This window comes from Mirounga angustirostris, unplaced genomic scaffold (genome assembly GCF_029215605.1).
Source record: "Mirounga angustirostris isolate CCGP_5_RB_7025 unplaced genomic scaffold, mMirAng1.0.hap1 SCAF_6, whole genome shotgun sequence".
NCBI lineage: Eukaryota > Metazoa > Chordata > Mammalia > Carnivora > Phocidae > Mirounga > Mirounga angustirostris.
Window position 1 is genome coordinate 6,732,097 of NW_026991714.1, and position 23,244 is coordinate 6,755,340.

Consider the following 23,244-nt stretch of genomic DNA (forward strand, 5'->3'; position numbering starts at 1 on the left):
TCCAGAGTTAGGGCTGCTAGCGACCGCGGGTGAGGGGGTGGGGTGGTGGCGAACCCGCTCCTGCAGTAACTGGGCTATTTCCCTTGGGATACCGTCTAGGAGAAATGTAGGCTGCGCTTCCTTCTCCTGGGTTCCCAGTGGTGAGGGACAGGCCTCCACCAGAAAAAGGACCAGTCTTAGCCCCTGGTAACGTGCGAGAAAGCACTCAGCATTGGCCTTAGGCAGGAAGCACCCCCCGGAGTGTAACAACTCCGCTCCGGGCTTTTCTCCAAAACCCAATTGCCCTGGTCAGCTCTAGACCCGCCCCTTCTGGGCCCGCCTCCTCGGGCCTGCAGGATTGGCTCTTCCTCCACTTCCGGCTTCTGGACCGGGTGCACTCGGTTTCCGGTGTCATGGCGGCCTGAGGTCCCGGCAGTCGGAGAGGCGGCTGCAGGCCCCTCCCTGCGGAGCCGCTGGTCCGGCAGGCGGGGATGTGACCGCGGGCCCTGCCGGCCTGCCCCGGGCGTCGCCTCAGCTGCCGTGCCAGTGCCCTCCGTCCACACCGATGGCGGGATCCGGCTGCGCGTGGGGCGCGGAGCCGCCGCGGTTCCTGGAAGCCTTCGGGCGGCTGTGGCAGGTACAGAGCCGCCTGGGGAGCGGCTCCTCGGCCTCGGTGTACCGGGTGCGCTGCTGCGGCACCCCCGGCTCGCCCCCCGGCGCCCTCAAGCAGTTCTTACCGCCGGGAACCACGGGCGCCGCGGCCTCGGCCGCCGAGTACGGTTTCCGCAAAGAGAGGGCGGCGCTGGAGCAGTTGCAGGGTCACAGGAACATCGGTAATTGCCGCTGCCTCCCTTCCCTTCTTGCCCGGGTCCCGGCCCCGCCGCACACCCGCTCTCAGCCGGGCGTTCGGTCGCCTGCCCTTAAGGCGGGAGACGTGGGTCTGGCCCTCGTCGTCACCCGATCCAGGCCCCTTTCCCATCCCCCTTCACTCTGCAGGAGGGTGGAGTTGGTGGTCTGCTTTGCCCCGTGTCAGTAGTAGATGCTCAGTTAAGTTCTGTTTTGCATCGGAGAATGCCGCACCTATTAGCATAGAGTTCTCTTTTCTAGTGGAAGAAGACCTGTCTTTGCTAGATTTGTCCTTTCTTGTGTGGAAATTTTGAATCTTTGCGTATCACTGAAAAACGAGAAATCCTTCTAGGGCGTGTGATAATGCTAATAACTCGTACAGATGTTATCTGATACATAATTAGTGTGGATTTGGGAGAAATGACCCAGTGTTCACATGGGAGGCCTCTGGAAATGTGAAAATTAGGAACACTTTATACTTTTACCCTGGTAAGACTATGTTACATGATTTAGGTATTCAAAATACAAGATACATGATGGTTACTGATGATCGATCTGCGAAAAGTCTTCACTGTCATTACGCTGCGTTTATAGTTAGTAATAGCTTTGGCTAATAAAGAAATGTCTTACTTCCTGGCAAGCGTAATCTATGTGTAATTTGAAGAGTTGCTTTTTTAATATTACCACTTTGGAGAAGAATCTCTTAACCACTAGTGTTTCCTTTTCTTTCTTTCTTTTTTTTTTTTTTTAACGCTTGCTAAAGGATATATATAACACCCTGGTATTTAAGAGTGAAAATTTTTTTGCAGTTTTTGCAAGCTTGAGGACTTGTTGAATCGCTGCAAGATTAGGTTAAATTGTCATCTTGAAAGACTTAATCTTGTAATATTTATTTATTTCCCCCTCCTTTTAATATTAGATTACAGAATGCTATTTTGGCTCAAGAACCAGTTTTCAACCAATTTTGTTTTTGCAGGTTGTGACATTCATCTTAAGAGTCCATAATGTTTGGATTTTTTTTTTTTTTAATCATTTTTGCTTGGTACCCTACTGCTGAATGCTTAGCGAAATACAATTTGATTATTGTGCCGTATTTAATATCTTTGACTAGTAATGAGCTGTGGAAGGTTTTCTCATCTTGTTTCATTAAAATAACCCAGTTGCCAAAAAATCTTACTTTTGGGAGAAATAAATTACAGTGGAAGCGTGATGCTCATCTGAGTTATCCTTGTCTAGAGTATCCCAGATTTGCACTGCAGTTATCTGTGTTAGTTGTAACTTATTCTGAGTCTGATTTTTAAAGCATTATAACTTATTTCTTTTTCTAGTGACTTTGTATGGAGTCTTTACAATCCACTTCTCTCCAAATGTGCCATCACGCTGTCTGTTGCTTGAACTCCTGGATGTCAGTGTTTCGGAATTGCTTTTATATTCCAGTCATCAGGGTTGTTCCATGTGGATGATACAGCATTGTGCCAGGGATGTTCTGGAGGCCCTTGCTTTTCTTCACCATGAGGGTTATGTCCATGCAGACCTCAAACCACGTAACATATTGTGGAGTGCAGAGAATGAATGTTTTAAACTCATTGACTTTGGACTTAGCTTCAAAGAAGGTAATCAGGTAAGAAATAGTTTACTAACAGGGTGGCTTTGGTCGACACTTAGAGATATTTCTATCTAAAATACTGAAATGCTTGGGGATGAAGCAAATAAAAAGAGTTTCATTGCCACCATGTAAAAAAAAGGATGGATGTTTGGGTTAGGTAGGGTAATTAACAGGTAATTACTGTTACTGCTGCCTTCAGTGCTGGCGCTCTATCTTGTGGCAGAACACACGTAACAGTTCTGGCAAACCCTCATTCTCCGTGGTTTGTCACCTCTTTGCAGAGTGTCCTTATTTATCAACAGTGCCTAACAGACAAGAGACTAAAGAAGATTGCTGCTGTGTTGCCTGTGAGAAGTGCACAGTTAACCAAATAATTAGGGTAGCCAAGGACTAAAAATTTTTTGGCATTCAGTTTGGCAGTGGTTTATTATACTTTAAGAGAAGTAAATACACTGTGGCGATGGAAGGAAAGTGAACAGTTTCTTATTGGTTGTAATATTTACTCATCTTCTTTAGGATGTGAAGTATATTCAGACAGACGGGTATCGGGCTCCAGAAGCAGAACTGCAAAATTGCTTGGCCCAGGCTGGCCTGCAGAGTGATACAGAATGTACCTCAGCTGTTGATCTTTGGAGCCTAGGAATCATTTTACTGGAAATGTTCTCAGGAATGAAACTGAAACATACAGTCAGATCTCAGGAATGGAAGGTAAACTGTACCAGTGCTTTCCTTTGGAGTCCTTAATTCTGATTTAAGAGTACTCAGTTTATAATGATTCTCATTGGGGACGCTGTTTACTTCGTCTCTGACATACTCCTCTTCCTGCATTTTTGGTACCTTAAGAGCTATTGTTTATTTTCATAGCTACAGATGTGCTAGTGAGTATTGCGTACTTACTGATCTTAGCCTGGGGCCTGGTGTGTAATAAGTGCTCGATAAAATGAATAAATGCATGTTTCCAAAAAAGCAGAAGTGATTTAGTTATGCTACATCCTACAATATTACAAGCATAACTTTAATGATAATCTTTACATAAAGCTTTACAGTTAATACTTTATAAAGTATTTTAATGCACAATCTCATTGAATTTCCTAACAATTCTGTGAGGATCATTAGAGAGTGTATTGGTTATTCTTCTACAAATGAAAAACTGGAGGCACAGATACGTAAGGCACTTGCTCCAGATCTTACCACCGGATGTTCCAGACCTGGGCTCCATATTCTGTTCTTCCTATTCAGAGTTTAGCATTCTGGCCAAGTTCCACAGTGCTTTATATTAATTTATATTCCATATATGAGCTATTCTGGTAAAGTGAGTACTGCTTATAACATTGTTTCTGTGGGAACATGAGTTCTAAATTCCAAATCTCTGACATAACAATAAACTTTTTGTATGATCATAACTTAGGAATTAACTATATTATGTTTTCAAATGTATTGTGGGGCCCAAATGCTTTGATGGTATCAGTGTCCTTTAGGCTAGAGGTTTGATAAATAATATGATGTTTAGGAATCATTATTGGTTTTGATATTAAGCAACAAGTATTTTTTGAGCATCTAGTAATATATAGTTTGTGTATGGCTATTGTGCCATGTAGAGTTTTCTTTCTTGTCAGCCCTTAGTCATCTGTTTCTGGAAGTATTCCTGGAAGGAATGCTTTAATTGTCTTGTGGGTGTACCTAACGCTTGCTTGGCAAAAAATGCTACCATGCAAGTAAAACTAGTATCGTTATTCTGCACTGGTACTTTCACACAAGAGGCCAAGTATTCTTTCTTCAGCACTAATCCAAATACAGATCAATTACTTACATTAGTTTAGTCTTTGAGACCTTTGGACTGTATCTGCTTGGCCCTGAGCTGACCAGAACTAAGTCCCATGCAGGCATTTTGTATGTGATTTGGAGGTATGGTGTGTATGAAATCCCCAGTATTCACCCCTCTAAATAAAAACAGTATTTTATATTTTAATAGTCTTCTTGGAGACAAAATTGCCAAGCGAGTATGAGTTTGGGCTCTGAGGTCAAACTACTAGGGTTCATATCTTGCCTTCACCTCTTAAACTAAGTTATTTAGGGTTACTGAACCATGGTTTACTTTCTGTAAAATGAGGATAATAGCATTTTTCTCACAGAAATATTGAGGTTAAAAAAATAAATGCTACCTAGTTCTTAGCATAGCATGTGGCCCATAGTAAGTATTCAGAAAATTTTAGTGATAAGGATGGTATCAGGTCTTTTTACTTGTGTATACGCTTCCACATTCTGAGAAAGCATAGTACTCAGAAAAGTTACGTTCCATAGGATTTAGATTATGAATAATGTGATGGATGCAATTTTTAAATACTGCATTACTTTCTCTCTGATAGTTTACTTGTATCTGAAAACAGTTAAAGACTCCTCATCAAGACCCCCAGACTCTACCTGCACACATTCATTTTCTCACTTTGTATTAAACTACATTTTTATATGGTTGCTTTGATGTTTGTTGTATTAAACTACATTTTTATATGGTTGCTTTGATATTTGTTCTTACTCATTCATCTAGTACATATTCATATAGAGTGCCAGGTACTGTGCTAGGTGCTGAGAATAGAGAAAAAAGTTCTTCCTCGAAGCTTACAGTTATGCACATAATCTCCTCCAATAAGATGATAAGCTCTCAGAAGAGAGTGTTTTCTGTTGCATTTTACTTACCAAACAGTACAGTGCTGTGTGGCTAGTACTCAGTAAATACAGAATGAATTGAATAACCAAAGGAAGACTTTTCTCCCTTTTTTTAGGCAAACAGTTCTGCTATTATTGATCACATATTTGCCAGTAAAGCAGTGGTGAATGCCGCAATTCCAGCCTATCACCTAAGAGACCTTATCAAAAGGTACATCGTGTGTACTTTCAAGTTCCTATGTGTACATTTATTACATAAAGGTTATTTTTGTTGTGTTTCTGTTTGGATATTACTGAATGGATTTATATTATTTCTGGTGATCACCTAGAGGCTCCTCCTGGCAGCTGTATCTTTGATAGGCCTCTTGTAGCTCTGGCAGCCCTATATACTTGGTGGAAATTAGGTTTTTGTGTTTGTTTTAGGGTTTTTTCGACAGTAGGTTTTTAAAGAGCATCTTTATTAACTAAAGACTGAGTTTGCTTTTGGACTACCAAAAAAAAGTTTAAAATAAGGTAGCTATGTATTATACTTTAAATAATTAACTGCTGGAAACTCTGGGGACAGATACAATGTTTCTGATTTCTGAGTAGGTCCAAACACATTAGATATTTTAAAGTAAGACATAATGTGTATTATCAAATAGTTGGCTCTTCACATTTCTAGCATTATGGGCCGGAAATGAATAAAATAATAATTATGTTGCAAGAGGAGTGATCTCTCGATCAAGTCAGAATATTATCTTACTTTGGAATAATGACCCTATAAACCTTCCAACTAGGTTTTTTTTTTTTTAGAGCTTTTTATTTTGAAATGATTACAGATTCACAGGAAGTTGCAAAAATGTTACAGAGAGGTCTGTGTACCCTTCACCCAGTTTCCCCCAGTGGTAACATATTACATAACTGTAGTACAATATCAAAATCAGGAAATGGACATTACAGTCCACAAATTTACTGAGATAAGAACTTAAAAATTTTACTTGCACTTATTTGTGTATGTTTGTGTGTTTTACAAATTAGTTTTCAATAGCTGTTACTATCTGATTCGTATTAGATTTACAAGTGACATTTTGCATGGAAAAGATGGCATTGTGAAATTATGTAATGGGTTCTAACTTGGAAGTCAAATCATGTAAGTTCTAGTATTGACTTTGTTTTGTTTTTGTTTTTGTTTCTGTTTTTGTTTTTTGGTGCAAAAAGGTGATTTTATTAAAGCATGGAGACAGGACCCATAGGCAGAAAGAGTTGCTAGTATTGACTTTGGGATCTTTTCCCTCTTGATTGTGCAACTAACACTAAATTTGGAAGCTACAGAGAATTGTGATCAGCAAAATAAAAATTATAAACCTACTCTCTAGTGTTAGCACTTTGGTGTATTTCTTTTCAGTATTTTTCTGTGTATTTTGCTGTGTGTGCGTGCAAATCATTTGAACCTTTTTTTATTGTAGAATAAAACACTGATACTGAAAACAAATGTTAGGTTCATGAATCCTTAAGAATATTCTTGTATTTACCATTCAGGTCAAGAAATAAAACTTTGCCAGCTACCCCAGAAATTCTGTGTCCCCATCTTAATTTTCAGACCTTCTTCCTCCCTAAAAGTAGCCACCACCCTGACTTTTATGGTAATTGCTTCCTTGTTTTCATTATAGCGTGCATCCTTAAACACTATGGTTTAGTGTTGCTCTTCTAAACAAAAATCCCTTTTAAGTTTCTTTTATTTATTTGTTTATTTTTTGAAGATTTTATTTATTTATTTGACAGAGAGACAGAGAGAGAGAGCTCAAGCAGGGGGAGCGGCAGACAGGCATAGGGAGAGGGAGAATCAGGCTCTCCACCGAGCAAGGAGCCTGACGTGGGGCTTGATCCCAGGACGCTGGGATCACGACCTGAGCGGAAGGCAGCCACTTAACTGACTGAGCCACCCAGGCGCCCCCCTTTTAAGTTTCTTTTAATCTGAAAGGTCCTTTTCCATCTCTTACCCTGCTTTTCCCTTGTTTTTTTGTTGGACAACCTGGGTTGTAGGCTCAATATAGCTGTCTGCAATCTGAATTTTGGTGATATACATATTTCTGTGGTTTTCCTGTATATTGGTAGTTGTATCTAGAGGGGTGCAATTTGCAGGAGGGACATGACTGTGGATGGTATTGTGTTCTTTTATAAAGAGGCACATAATGTAACCATCTCTATTTTATGTGTTAGAAACTGTTAACATTCAGTGCCTGGATCCATTACTTTGTTAGGGGCTGCAGAACGGGGATGTTCTCATTCTGTCATTCTGCTTCATTTGGTTAACCAAAGATAAAGTAAATGCTTGATTCTCTCTTTTTATTTCCTAGTTTTCATAATGAGTTGATTCCCTGTCATCCTCCATAGGGGACCATTTCCTTTTGAAAGTTCAGTGTGTTTTGATTTGGTAACTGAAACTCATTGCAGTTCTTATCCTAATTGAAGCTAAAATTGCCCCATCTTTGATGAATGTGAGCCGTTTAAGTTGGTTTTGGTGGACCTTATTATCTTTTACAGCTTCTTTGGTATCTGATGTGACAAGATGTTCCCAATTCATCTTACACATTTCCTGCCCCAGACCTGGAAGTAGCCATTTCTCTGAGAAGCCTGATTTCTTTTAGTAGGAAGTAGTATTTTAAAAACACAGTCTGGGTTTTAGGAATACTCTTTGCTACTAGGACGGTCATTGTTTCTAGACCTTATTTTATTTTATTTTTTTTTTATTTTTTTTATTTTTTTTAAAGATTTTATTTATTTTTTAGAGAGCGAGCAAGAGAGAAACAGCATGAGAGAGGAGAGGGTCAGAGGGAGAAGCAGGCTCCCCGCCGAGCCGGGAGCCCGATGTGGGACTTGATCCCAGGACCCTAGGATCATGACCTGAGCCGAAGGCAGACGCTTAACCATCTGAGCCACCCAGGCGCCCCCTCTAGACCTTATTTTAAGTGGATGGAGTTCATACTGGTATTTCCAGTTCACATTCAAGACCACAGAGGTTTTATTTAACTTCTGTTTCACATCTCTTTCTCCTTCTATGTCAAGAAATCTGATTCTTAAGGACAAGGGGAATGCTAGAATTAGAATATTTTATAATTACTCATTTGCTTTATTCCAGCTTACATTAAAACAGTCTCAGAATCATAATACTCTAGGAAGATTATTGAAAATGATTATTTTTGCATATGCTTTTCCCATTCTTCCTCCATTTGAAAAATAGTTGTATCTTCATCATCAGATTATATAATCATTACATGCCATACACTTTGTTTTAACTCTCGAATTTATTCTCAGTTCTACATGTAACCGTACGTTACTGTTCACCCCTGGTCCTTGTGGGGCTGTCTCTCTCATCGTTTTAGTTTCTGAAGCTTGATCTCTAGAGGCCATAGGATTAACGTTCTCTGAGCTCTTGTGTGCCAGTGGTCAGTTGTGCTTCTTATACTGGAGAGTCTGTTCATCTGGATTTGAAAATGAGTGGCATACTTTTTTTTCTTGAGTGTCTTAAACATATTACTCCATTTTATTCTGGCATGTAGTGTTGTTGAAAAGGCTAAAGACACTTCTAATTGTCTTTATATTAAAAAATCACTTGGTCTTTTTTGTCTAGATGGCCAGACAATTTCATCTTTCTCTTTTTTTTTTTTAAAAGATTTTATTTATTTATTTGAGAGAGAGAGAATGAGAGACAGAGAGCACGAGAGGGAAGAGGGCAGAGGGAGAAGCAGACCCCCTGCTGAGCAGGGAGTCCGATGTGGGACTCGATCCCGGGACTCCAGGATCATGACCTGAGCCGAAGGCAGTCGCTTAACCAACTGAGCCACCCAGGCGCCCAATTTCATCTTTTTCAAAGTTTATTGATTTTACCAGAATATATCTTGATTTTGATTGTTTTGGGTAGATATTCTCAGGAAAATAGATTCAGATCTTTTTGCTCGTTTTAGGAAGGTGTTCTTAAAGTACTGTTTTTATTTTTTTTATTAAAGATTTTATTTATTTTTTTGATAGAGACACAGTGAGAGAGGGAACACAAGCAGGGGGGGAGTGGGAGAGGGGGAAGCGGGCTTCCTGCCGAGCAGGGAGCCTGATGCAGGGCTCGATCCCAGGACCCTGGGATCATGACCTGAGCCGAAGGCAGACGCTTAATGACTGAGCCACCCAGGCGCCCCTTAAATTACTGTTTTTAGTATTCATTCTCTTGCTTTGGTTTTTTCCTTCAGGTACTCCTGTTCTACACATTGGATTTTCTTTGACAGTACTCATTTTTATTACTTTCTCTTCAATTTTTTTTCTCTTGTATTCTTTTTGATTTTTTTTTTAAGATTTTATGTATTTGTCAGAGAGAGAGCGAGCGAGCACAAGCAGGGGGAGCGGCAGGCAGGAGAAATAGGCTCCCTGCTGAACAAGGAGCCCAATGCAGTACTCGATCCCAGGACCCCAGCTGAAGGCAGACACTTAACTGACTGAGCCACCCAGGCGTCCCTATTTCTTTTTGATTTTTAAAAATGTTCTTTTTTGCCTTCTATTTATCTTTAAGATACTATCTCTTGTGTTTGTTCATCCTTATAGTTCTTCTAGCTTTATTTTATGAAATGATTTTTTTTGTTCTATTTCTAATCTTTCTTGAGTTCTATTACCTAATTATTGAGATTTTCTAATTTAAATTTATGTTGCTCTTTCATATCTTTTATCTTTTTAAAAAACGTCTTTTGCTCATTTTGAAACGGTAGGTTATAGTGTCAATCTGTGTTCTGATCATGTCTTTCTGGCATGCATTCATTGCCTCGGGGCTATCGTTTTGCAGTTCTTGTCTTTCGTGTAATAATTTTGTTAGCAATGCTTTTTATGTGGTTCATTTTTACATGAAATTCATTTCCTAAACTTACAGAAGAAGGTGTAGTTGGGATAGCTTTTCTAATTGTATAGGGCTCCTTCTCTTGTTTTTGTGTAATGTTAAAAAGCGGGGGATGTTTTTATTCTGAAATCTCCTGGCTCTTCCCCTCCACTCCTTTTTTCCTGGTGTCTCTCTCTCGGTGTCAGTTTTTATTTACCCTCTCCTACTCAATTTGGATTCCATTTTCAAGATTTCTGTTCTCTGTAGGACTTCGCCCTGGGAGGGAGCTTCAGCTAGTTACTTTTGAGAAGTCATAATGTCTAGATTATTCCAACCCCTTCAGATTTTACAGAGGCCTCCTTGCATTCACTTGGAATTAGAATGTATAACCCCTTGTAGTTATAGTTGCTTTTCTCCATTTGGCTTACTGAGCTTTCCAGTGAGTACCTATTGGATATTTTGTGTTATTTTCTTTGCTTCATCAGATCATCTGTTGCTTTTCTCTGCTTCCTTCCACACAGATGTTGATCTGGTGCAAGGCTTACTACTATTGATGGTTTGTCCCTACCCTCTTGTATTTTAGAGTTTTTTGGGGTTACTTAGTTTTGTTGTAAATGTCACCCATGGGTTTTTGATTTTGTCACCAAGTTGTGCTCTTATTAGCGGGATTTGATAGAATTCAAAAATCACGTCACCACTGTCATCTTCTTTTTTTTCTTTTTTAATTTGGATTACCCTAAATTTACGTCTAGCTTTTTTTTTTTCCACTTAATGTTATATAGTATGGATCACTTTCCCATGTTGCATTTATTAATCAAAAACATCATTTTAAATTAAAATATAATATTGTGCCATAGGTTTGTTTCATGAGTTACCGAACCATTTACTCAGAAATAGCTTTGGGGCGCCTGGGTGACTCAGTCGGTTAGGTGTCTGCCTTCGGCTCAGATCATGATCCCGGATTCTGGGATTGAGTCCTGTGTCGGGTTTCCTGCTCAGTGGTAGTCTGCTTCTCCCTCTCCCTCTGCCCCTCTCCTGCTTGTGCTCTCTCTCTCTCAGATAAATAAATAAAATCTTAAGAAGAAAAAAAGAAATAGCTTTTATATTTTTTGTAGGTGAATGGCTCAGTAAGCCATGCTAATATAATTAATGTTGTAATGAACATTTAGACATTTTAATTTTCTTTAATGGTTTCATTTTCAAAAGATTTTTTAAAAGATTTTATTTATTTTTGTGAGAGAGAGAGAGAGAGAGAGCACAAGCAGGGGAGCGGCAGGCAGAGGGAGAGGGAGAAGCAGACTCCACGCTGAGCAGGGAGCCTGATGCGGGACTCAATCCCAGGCTTGAGCCCAAGGCAGACACTTAACTGACTGAGCCACCCAGGTGCCCCTCATTTTCAAAAGATTGGCCATAATTATAAAGATATGTGTTTTTGTGTTTTAGCATGCTTCATGATGATCCAAGCAGAAGAATTCCTGCTGAAATGGCATTGTGCAGCCCGTTCTTTAGCATTCCTTTCGGTAAGTTGTATACGTCTTTATTTTTTTCTTGGTCATTTGACAATCAGATAAGACATCAGAGTTTTGCCTCGTGTTCATCCATTTATTTTGGTGAGTTTATATTTAACCATGTTACAATGAACCTTAACAGCCCCTCATATTGAAGATCTGGTGATGCTTCCGACTCCAGTGCTAAGACTACTGAATGTGCTGGATGACGATTATCTTGAGAACGAAGAGGAATACGAAGGTAACTGATTCCTAAATTGTATTTTAATGTCTTTTGTAACTAACTCTAGAGTAGACGTATTGAATTGAGGATACTGAACTACATGATTTCTAAAATACCTCACTTTTTGATTTCTGCTATAGATTGAATATGTCCCCCCCCCAAATTGATGTGGCAAAGCCCCAGTCCCCAATGTGATAGTATTTTGAGTTGGAGCCTTTTGGATCTAATAGGATTAGGTTATGTCCTAAGGGTGGGGCCCTCATGTCCGAATTAACGACCTTTTTTTTTTTTAAGATTTTATTTATTTATTTGACAGAGAGAGAAAGCACAGCAGTGGGGGAGCGGGAGAGGGAGAAGCAGACTCCCTGCTGAGCAGGGGGCCTGATGTGGGACTCATCCCAGGACCCTGGGATCATGACCTGAGCCGAAGGCAGACACTTAAACGACTGAGCCACCCAGGTGCCCCCAAATTAACGACCTTTTAAAAAGGGGAAGAAACAGGAGAGCTCTCTCCACTATGTGAGGATATAGCAGGAAGGCAGCCGGCTACACCAGACCCTGAATCTGCTTACACCTTGCTTTAGGAATTCCAGCCCTCAGGCCTGGAGAAATAAATGTGTGTCGTGGAAGCCACCCAGTCGTGGCATCTTGTTATAGCAGCCTGTGTAGGCTAAGATGATTCCTTGGGCCTTTTGGACTCCTTTACATTTCATAAGCCTTTACTGAATTAATAAAGATTAATTTTCCCAGCATGTTCCTCCCATCTGTTCTTTCTAGTCCTACCCTGTGCTTCCATTTCTCCGTCTTAGCTCTTGGTTTTGCTTTTAACGACTCATTCCTTCGAGATCTGTTTACTGAGGACTGGCTCTGTACTTGCCACTATAGGATTTTTCCTTGTCTTTAGTGTAAGAGAGACAGTTATAGCAACAAATGGTTAAAGTTTTGATAAATCTGAAAGTAGGGTAATACACAGAGGCAGAGAGGAAAGGGACTTAACTCATGCTGAGTGACCCATGAGGGTGTCTCTATGGAGGTGCTATCTGAGCTCTGTTAGTAAGTGGAGTTGCTTGGCTAAAAGTTGAGGGGTTGGTGAGGAAATGTCACAAAGACAGATGAGAGAAAGTGTGGCATGTTCTGAGAATAGTGAACTGTTGAGTGTGGCTCTAAGGATATTTATTGGGCAGCAATCAGTTGAAGGTAAATAGCCAAGAATACAGATACGTAACAGGCTCGTTTGCTATGTTAAAGAATTTGGATTTTATCCAAGAGATGATAACACTGCAGTATTACACAAAAGAACTTTATATCAGGGGTAGAATCTAAGTCCCTGGCTTATAAGTACCCAATAAATATTTGTTCTTTGTTGAATGCAATAAAGAACCATTAAAAAGTTAAAATAGGAGAGAGATACAGTCAGACTGAGGTTTTCGTAAGAGCAATCTGAAAGCAGACTGGTGAATGGACTAAAACAGAACCAAATTTAAAAGTATCAGTTACTTAGTATTAAACATTTTCTTTGTGGAAAATTAAACCATTACAGATAAAGACCCCACTATCTCTTGTAAGGATAAATTATTTTGTATTCCTGAGCTTTATCTTTTTATCTGACAAATGAAATAAACATAATTTCTTTGAATCTGTACTAGTTGTAGGAATCTGCAACCTCAACTTTTCAGGGTACCTATTTATGTGAAAGAATAGTCTTGCCCTCAACATTGTTTTAATCAGGTCATTGTGGTATCAGGGATTCTAAAGATACTACTTATGTCCTTGAAGTCAGTCTACCTACTGTCTTCATCACCTAATTCTATTAATAATTTTTATCTCTATAAAACTCAAGCTTGGGCATAACTGTACCTACTCTTTTCTTTGTATCTTGTATAACGCTTTTTTTTTTTTTTCTCCTTATAAAATACATTGAGTGTTTAAATGTTGCTGTTAAATCTTAGTGTTTAAGAATCTTACATGAGGGGCGCCTGGGTGGCTCATTCAGTTAGGCGTCTGCCTTCAGCTCAGGTCATGATCTTGGGGTTGAGCCCCGTGTTGGGCTGTCTGCTCAGCAGGGAGTCTCCTTCTCCCTCTCACTTCTCCCCCTCAAATAAATAAAATCTTAAAAAAAAAATCTTACATGAACTGGGGTTCCTGGGTGGTTCAGTCGATTGAGCCTCCGACTCTTGTTTTCGGCTCAGGTCATGATCTCATGATCTCATGATCAAGCCCCATGTCTCGTGCTCAGCAGGGAGTTTGCTTCTCTCCTTCCCCTCCCCAGCTCTGGAGCATGTACCCCCTTTCCCCCTCCCCGGCTCTTGCGCACGCACTCTCTCCCTCTCTTTCTCAAATAAATAAATACATCTTTAAAAAGAGAGAGACTCTTACACAAACTAAAGTGCAACAGACAATATAGTAGCATTCAATACCTTTGTTCTGATTAGCAAGATCATCATCAGATAATGCTTACTAGTGGTAGGTGAACTTGCTTAGCTGGAAATTATACATGTTGGGATGGCTGTCTTGTAATCTTGGTGCTGGTTGGGCAGGAAGTTGGATTCAAACCTTCCAGTTTAGACCAAAATAGATTGTAAATCAAGATTAAGATCAAGATTCCAAATCAAGAGAATAAAGGGAAAAATTATTTAACTTCATAGCTCTTAACACAGACAAACACAGAGCCCTTATATGTCAACCCGATAAATAGCAGGTAAAGGATATCAATAGACAGTTTATAGAAGAGGATGTGCAACTCTGTCTCATATACTTCATTCTCATTTATCAAAATGCTCATTAAAACCGTACAGTGAGATCTTTGTCACCTAACATATTGACGGTGAAAATATTCGATAACCCTCTTATGGGTAGAGTGTAGAAAAATATTTTCAAAATACATTTCACATCATTGGAGAGAGTTTAAATTGCTAAACTTTATGAAAGGCAGATTGGTAATTCTAACAAAATTACAAATTCATACTCATCTTGTCCTCCCAGTTCCACTTCTAGAGTCAACTTGGAAATATAGAAGTGAAATGAGATATATACAGGTTTATCTATTACAGTATTATTTATAAGGGCAAAACATTTGGAAATAGTTTAATTATTTAGTAGTAGGGGACACAGTGAAGAATTTATTGATCACTCATAAGCTGAAATAACTACACAGCCATAAAAACAAATGAGAAAATTTCACACAGTAATATTAAAGAATCTTAAAGATGCAGTGTGTTAATAAAGAAAAAGCGAGATTGGAATTTTTTTAGAAAACACATATGATCATGTTTGCTTCTATAAGCTTATAATATTTATGGAAGGATGCAGAAGAAACTGATAATGTTTGTTGTCTTTAGGGAGAGGAAGAGAGGCAGTTGGAAAAGTGGGAAGAAGACTTGTTTTTAATTTTATATATTTTTTATTTTTAAATTTTATTTATTTATTTGACAGAGAGGAAGAGACCACGAGAGAGGGAACACAAGCAGGGGGAGTGTGAGAGGGAGAAGCAGGCTTCCTTCTGAGCAGGGGAGCCTGATGCTCAATCCCAGGACCCTGGGATCATGACCTGAGCTGAAGGCAGACGCTTAACGACTGAGCCACCCAGGCGCCCCTGTTTTGTTTTTTAAATCATTTTATTTATTATAATATTTTCTTTTTTTTTATTTATTTATTTATTTATTTATTTATTTATTTATTTATTTATTTGACAGAGAGAGACACAGAGAGAGAGGGAACACAAGCAGGGGGAGTGGGAGAGGGAGAAGCAGGCTCCCCGCAGAGCAGGGAGCCCGATGTGGGACTCGATCCCAGGACCCTGGGATCATGACCTGAGCCGAAGGCAGTCGCTCAACCGACTGAGCCACCCAGGCGCCCTTTTAAATCATTTTAATATTAACTATTCAAAATGTTAAATTTAGCATATAAAAAGAATTATGAAGTGCATTGAATTTATATTATTCTTAAGCTTAGTTTTAGAAGATGTAGAAAATGACCTCATTACTTAGATACGGATTTCTGAATTCTTTGATGCTTTAAAATTTTTAAATAATGAATGCTTGATAATTACAGCAAAGTGGTTACTGTTCTGTGTTTTCATAATCAGATGTTGTAGAGGATGTAAAAGAGGAATGTCAAAAATATGGACCAGTGGTATCTCTCCTTGTTCCAAAGGAAAATCCTGGCAGAGGACAAGTAAGTGAATGTTTCTATAGTTTGAGAATTATGCAGAGGTTACTAAAATTCTGAGCAAATGTTTTAGTATTATAGAACGATGTACATACACAAAGATATTGCTAGAAATGATGAATTTTGCATCATGGATGTTTTTGTTTTCTTGCACTTTTCACTTTTTTCCCAAGGTTTTGTAATATGCATGCGGTTTTTTTGTGGGTTAGAATTTTTTTCTTAAAAAGTGTTCTCTACTTTTGAGCCATTGTGAACAGTGACACCAACTGTATCATATGCTAATTTAGGTCATGTCAGCTACAGAAATATTATGGCCTACTTTTGTTCTAATTAAGTAGAGTTAGAAAACCATTTAGGTTAGGTTCTCATTGTAATGGAATCATCAGTGCTAATTTAAAGAAGGAAAGTGCACTGACTGAGAATCCTGAAATCTGTGCTCTGGTCTCAGCGTGACTGGCTTTGTGATGATAATCCTTAGTTTTTCATCTATAAAATGTATAGGCTAAAACTATGATTCTAAATTTTTTGGCAAAGAATATTAGAGAAATCTTTTGAAAGCTCTTTTGAAGATCTTTCTTTTATCTGTAGTATTATTTTTCTGGGAACAGAATATTGTTTTATTCAGAGTTTCTCAACCTTGACACTATTGACATTGGAGCTGACTAATTCTTTGTTGTGGGAGCGGTCATGTGCATTCTAGGTATTTAGCAGCATCCCTGCCCTCTACCCTATAGATGCCCTCCCACCCACTCCCCTTCTCAGTTGCGGCAATCAAAAGTATCTAAACACTGCCAAATGCCCTCTGGTGGGTGATATCACCTCTGGTTGTAGATTATTATTTTATCCTTTGGTTCAGTATTATGAAAATGCTTGGCAACTAAAGAAAGGAATGAAAGAAATTTCACTCTAATCTTAGTGAAAAGTTATTGCCAATGTAGAAATAATATTTACCTCATTTAGTGTCAGCAATTATTTAGTCAACTGGTATTTATTGAGCATCTCTTATGTTCTAGGCCCTGATACAACAGTGATCAAAACAGACATAAGAATATAGTGATAAGTGCTGTGGGGGCAAAGGTCTAAGGAGAAGAGGTTTAAGGAGTGCTGTGGTGGGGAGGATTGCAGTTGCGTGGCAGTGGTCGGGAAGGCCATACTGAGGTTACGTTTGAGTTGAAATATGAAGGAGGTAAGGAAAAGAGTTCCAGGCTTGGGAACAGCAGGTTCAGAGGCCCTGAGTTTGCCTGGCAGGTGTGAGAGGTTAGTGTGACTCTGGCAGAGTGAGAAAGAGGGGGATATGGTGGATTTGCTCACAGAGGTGAGGGGGTATAGGGGCAGATCAGGTAGGGTCAGCCTTGTGGGACTCGAAATGACACTGGCTTTTACTCTGAGAGGGGAAGGTCTTTGAAGACTTTGAATGAAGGACTAACATGATCTGACCCGATATTAACCTCAACCGTCAGTATGAAATGGAAGACACAGAATAGAGAAACAGGAGGAATATTTTCCGGGAAGAAGTATCGAGCTTTCAAATGATACAAAAAAATAAATATTCAACATCGAGAGGAAGTTTGCTACGTTAAGAAGCTTTCATTGACATTTAGAGGAGAATGAAAACAACTGATGAACTCATGGAATCACAGGGTTAACTTCTCCAGGTTATTGAAATGTCTGTTACCTAGTTGGCAAAGTCAGTCTTCATTTGAATTTTCCATGCAAATTAACAATGCTGTGGATTCTTTTTTAAGGACTATTTTAAAAATCACTAAAAACATAAATTATGGAATGGGTCTTATAATTTCAAAAGTAATCAAGATTAAATTGATAAAATTATTTAATCTCATTGTAATTTATAAAAATGTTTTTCCTCTTCAGTTTGGAATGATAATGTATAAAATTGTAGGTTATCTGTGAAGAGAGGAGTGTGCTAGAGAGCATGGTATTCCTTCCGTAAGTGCATGTCTACTCATTGAACTTTGGTGTATGGATTTGGAAGTCATTGAGAATCAGGTTAAAAAAAAATCAGAAAGAGCTTCATTTCTTCCTGGACATCATCTTCTAACTTTTCTTTTGTATTCGATGAAAAAGCATATGTTGTGAGAACAAACTGATCCTACAGCCAACATATACTTTTATTTTCTCTAAAAAAGGGGATATAAAATATTATTTCTAAAATGAGTAAAACAATCATTGATTAGAGTATGTGTTTTATGATATAATTGGATAATATGGGTCTCACCTACATTATTACGTACACATACTCTGGAAGAAATCATTAAATTTTAAATCATCAAAATTTTATCAACATTTTCCCCATGTAGTTAGATTTAAAGTAAACAGCCTTGACTGACTGTACTGAGTTGGCCGATTGGAAGTGTTTTTATCTCCAGCTAATAGCACAGTTAAGGATGGCTTTTTTTTTTTTAATTTTATTTATTTATTTGACAGAGAGAGAACACAAGCAGGGGGAGTGGCAGGCAGAGGTAGAGGGAGAAGCAGACTCCCCACCGAGCAGGGAGCCCGATGCAGGGCTCGATCCCAGGACCCTGGGATCATGACCTGAGCCAAAGGCAGCCGCTTAACGACTGAGCCATCCAGGCACCCCAAGGATGGCTTTTAAGAATAGCTGAAAATCCCCACTTAGCTTTATATATATGAAAATCAGGGCAATTTTTAGCACTGGATGATCTCTACTTTGTCTTTATGAGGAATATGTAGCTTGAAAATAGTCATGGCATGGAAGTGGAAAAGTGTGTTTTACCTCTCCATTTTACAATATACACGAATTCAGAAAATCCCATCACAGGCCACAATATCTGAGGTCTGATGTCATGCATCATCCTTAACAGAAATACTCACGTAAGACAGGGAGTGAGCAGTCAGTCATAGGCTGGGCATAGTGCTTTGTTTACCAATGAAGGAAGATTCATTTAAAAAGTACTATATTTGGAATTGTCTTTTTTTTTTCCATGCCCTGGAGGTTTTTAATACACTTTGGAAATAACTTTGTCAAGTGGGAGAAGGGCCCCTAGGAAAGGAGAAATGAAAAAGGAGAATCTGCCTCGAACTTCTAGGTAGATCCGATTTTAAGAGAAGGTACAGGTGAAAGCTGAGAATCTGGAAATTGATTTCCCTCAAACAATCTATTTTTGCTTCCCTTTGAAAGAGTGTCTAGGATGCTCGCATCCCAGTTTGAAGACTGTTGACGTCACAAATGAGCATGTAACTGAGGAAGATGAGGCCGTTCTTTTTCTGGTTCACAAATTTATGGGTAACTGAAGCCAAGTCATTTAAAATGATTTCCCCTCCCAGGAACTTTGGCTTTAGATCAACAAAAAGAGCATAAATTATTACGCTGTATCCTCTACCTGTCTCAGGTTGGAATGCAGATATTCTGGAAAAGGAAATTACCTGGTTTAAACTTACCCTCACTGTAGTTATGGCTTTTACAAATCTTTAATAGGTATAAAATCCAGTGACTTTGACCAGTAGTTTTTCCTCCTTCTGCTTTTAAAGGTGTGGATTATCTTTGGGGCACTGTGAAGTGCATTTGCTCCCCAGGCTGTTTGGCCCTTCTTCTGGCAAGTGTCCAGTGCTGTTCACCACTCCTGCAAGAACATGGCCAGTGGATGTACATTTTTCACTCAGCTTGTCTTCCATGGGTTTTTCAGAATTGAACAGAGTTAAGGAAGTACTCTAAACCTTGCTGCCCAAAAATGTGGTCCATGAAACAGCCTCATTGGCATCACCTGGGAGTTGATTTAGAAATGCAGAGACTCAGGCCCGCCTTAGACCTCCTGAAAACAAGTCTGCATTGTAACAAGGCCCCCAAAAGATACGTGTGTGTACACTAAAGTTGGAGAAGCCCTGTTCTAGAACAGTCTTGATGGAAATGAAGCCGACTTTGTTTTCTCTGTCCTCTTACAGGTTTTTGTTGAGTATGCAAATGCTGGTGATTCCAAAGCTGCTCAGAAATTACTGACTGGAAGGATGTTTGATGGCAAGTTTGTTGTGGCTACATTCTACCCGCTGAGTGCCTACAAGAGGGGATATCTGTATCAAACTTTGCTTTAATCAGTAACCTAAGGATTCTTTCCTGTTTCTCCTCCTCCATTTCCTGGGTTATTGTATTCTATATCTGAATGCAGAAGTACCCCCTTACCATTTTAAGGGAATACTTTGTACATTTATTTAATCCTACTCATGTGGCTGCATTGCAGACGTTTGGCACTGAGTAGGACAAGACCTCTCAGCTATACATTGAGGGGTTCTAGAGCATCCATATGGGCAACCTTCTTTTGTGCAGTAGGGCGAGTGCTGCTCTTCAGTATGTAACCTAAAAAGATTAATTATTTCATGTGATCATGAAGCAAGGATGAATAATATCATGTCATAGTGAATATTAACAAATTTGTCAAGAGTTGGTGACATCCCTTACAGATTGTTCCTTTATGTTGTCAGGTGGTTCTTCCTTATCACTGATATTCATAGCTGGCCCTGGATGCTCCCAGTCATTGTTAAGTAACTGTCAAGCAGCAATTACCTACTGTGTTCTTAACACTGAGTTACAAATTTTTTTAAAGGAGTACTGTAGTACTGAATATTCCTTTAAAGAAACTGCAGTGAGCCTATCTACTTCTTTTTCTTTCTTTTTTTTTTTTAAATTAAGGCTTTTCAAATAGAAAGCTGATGCTTGATCTTGCACAATTTTTATGTCTAGTATGTATGCTTGAGTGAGTGTGCAGGTATGAAAGATTAGAGAAGATTTGAGTCAGCGTGCTTTATAGTGTGAATCTTGTGAGCTAATACAGTCTATACCTATCTCTTCCCTAGCTGTTTCATATCTGTCAGGATACATGTTTTTTGAGAGTTGGTCTATCTGATAGAATGTAAGTGAGAAAATAGTTCATTCCTGAGAGGCTCAGAACAAATGAGTCTAGACTGAGTTACACTGAAACTCTCTTAAAGTGATTGGAACAAAGCAAAAGATCACCCTATCCTCCAGTCTCCTTGAGACCCTGATTAGCTCATCTTTTTTGTACGGAATCTCCTGTGATCATTGTACGATTTCTCAAGATACAGTTCTGCCTACAATGATGTAAATTGAGTGGGTCAAAAGAAAGATGTTCAGTGAAGGGAAAAGAAAAAATAGGCAAAGAGAAAGTGAACAATCCAGGATTCTTTTTTTTCTTCTTTCCTTTCTCTGTCATCCCCTTCCCTCCCCTATGTCTCCTCTTCACCCGTTCTCTGCCTGTCTCTGTAGCTGAAGAGAAGCTAGAGGAACAGCATCCCAGATGGTCTGGCTTTTGACTGCAGGGAAGTTAAGAAAGGTGTAGCTCTCATAAGATGGAAGTAGAAAGGAAGAAAAACTCATAAAGAATTCTTAGAAGGATTCTCGGCAATCTAATGTGTCCCTGAGCACAGGATGCTGGTATGCGTGAGTTTGTGAACATGGGTTGATGACGTGGTTTTAGGAATTGTAATTATGGATTCCTCCCACTTTATGGTAGATTGACTTCAAAGGTTTAAAACTTAGGAAACCTTTATAAAGCACTGATTATACAAAAAAAAAAGTTGTATACAGGTTATGAATTTTCTTCTTATTTCCTTATCTAAATGAAAATTTTTAATTTTTTTTCCTAAGGAAAAAGCCTTTTATATCTTTCCCTGCTGGAAGCCTCCTCATAGAGTCTTTCCCTGTGTGTGCCATGCAGGTTATTGAGAGCCCAACTAGGAATTTACATTTCAGAGGATGAATTATCTTACGTATTCATATTACTATTACTATTTGACATTTGAGTTATTTACAGTTATATTATTCAGGACTCACCCTTAATATTTATTATGAAGCCAAATTTGGTGTAAGGAGGCTGATTTATGAATTGCCAAAAGGCCTTGTGGCATGGTCCCCAAGGGAAAATTGTAAGTGTTTAGTAGGTGCCCTTAGGAGGAACTGTTATTTCTCATTTTGGCCCTCTCAGAAATTGATTAGCTGGTTTGTTTCCAAATAAAAATTCAAGAGAGTGTAACCAATACTCTGGAGACCTAAGCTTTCCTAAAACAAATATTTGTAGGGGTAGCAGCTTCAGTGATTAGAAACACTAGGTTCTTCCATATATACCGATGAACACAGAATACAAATGAGTTCTTCTTAAGGGCAGGTATTCCAGGCTAGCGCATGTCCCTTTCTCGTTCCCCCCACCCCCACCAAGAAAAAACCCTGACAAGTAAACTGCAGGTAGGCTTCCGAGCTTAGGGATGCAGTATGCTGCTAGCATCTTGATGCTGAATTTCACCGCATTCCTGGATTGTCTTATTGCTGTTGTATTCATACCTATGTGTAGTGTTTGACACTGTAGAATTGTATAACAGAAGATGCTAACTAGATTTTAAGGGAGCTAAGGGACTAATTGATGAGCCTAAGTAACCATGCATTGAATTAAATATTTTATATTAAAGCCACAGAATTGAAAAAAGATGCCTCCTGCGATTTAAATGGTGATTTTATAGCTTTTAGCCCATTACTACCAAAGATGACATTTGCAGATCCTCCCTCCCTCCTCTGATATTATAAGAAGTTTAATTTTACTGTCTTTCTCAAACCTGAACCAAATATTACCAAAAGATGCAATTTTTATGATTCTTTTAGGGTGAAATATATACACAGAGATTTTGATTTCTTGAAGTTACTAAAAACCTAGGAATTTTCTTTTTGAGAGGCAGGGTAAAGAGGCGAGGGTTTTTGTCACTTAAACCTTACTCTTTTGGACAAATTTGATCTCAGGTAGTTTTTCTTTCCCTAAGTTAACGTCTGTGCTTCCTTTCCTCTTGCCTTTCCAATTTCTTCTTATTCCATGGTTTCGTCATGGTACATTTTTGGCCCAGAAAAGACATGTAAATTGATTATTCTGTAGGAAATCTTTGGTTCTTGGGAAGCATTCAGAGGAGGTCGCTAGCTAGCCACTTCCAAAACTCGAATGCTCGATTTCAAGGAGAGCAAGTGGCGTCCGACAGCTCAGTAAAAGATAGCACTAACTCCAACTATTGGCTGCATTTTAAAGGAATAACAAAAAATTATCCTCTTGCAGTAAGAGATTGCACTTGCTACCACTGGATGTCTTCCTTTGGTCTGTGGCCATCAGTAGAGCAACTCTTCGGGGAAATTCCCTCTCTGCTATGCCTTGAGCCAAAACTGGCTGCTTTTAGAACAAAACCATAAATACAGTTTTACCTGTCCTTTCCTTTGTTTTCATTGAGACAAGGATTGCCTTCTTTTTGGTACTCCAGCTGCTAAAGCATGCTGAGATATGTTAAGTTAACCTTTAAAAAAAAAAAAAAAAAGATCCTTGAATTCTTATTTAACTTGCCTTCTAGATTATATTTCAATCTCTGAGCACATTTGTGATCAGGAATGCTG

The 23,244-nt window shown here is 39.1% G+C and overlaps 1 protein-coding gene across 1 annotated transcript; it reads left to right on the forward strand.

The window, feature by feature from the left end:
* The first annotated feature begins 365 nt into the window (after positions 1-365).
* Positions 366-19,962, forward strand: UHMK1 (U2AF homology motif kinase 1). Its single transcript, XM_045876800.3, has 8 exons — positions 366-812; positions 2,154-2,446; positions 2,948-3,139; positions 5,212-5,306; positions 11,376-11,452; positions 11,583-11,681; positions 15,748-15,836; positions 19,755-19,962. Exons 1-8 carry the CDS (start codon positions 545-547, stop codon positions 19,899-19,901), a joined length of 1,260 nt encoding a protein of 419 aa, XP_045732756.1. The 5' UTR covers positions 366-544; the 3' UTR covers positions 19,902-19,962.
* Positions 19,963-23,244: the final 3,282 nt, after the last annotated feature.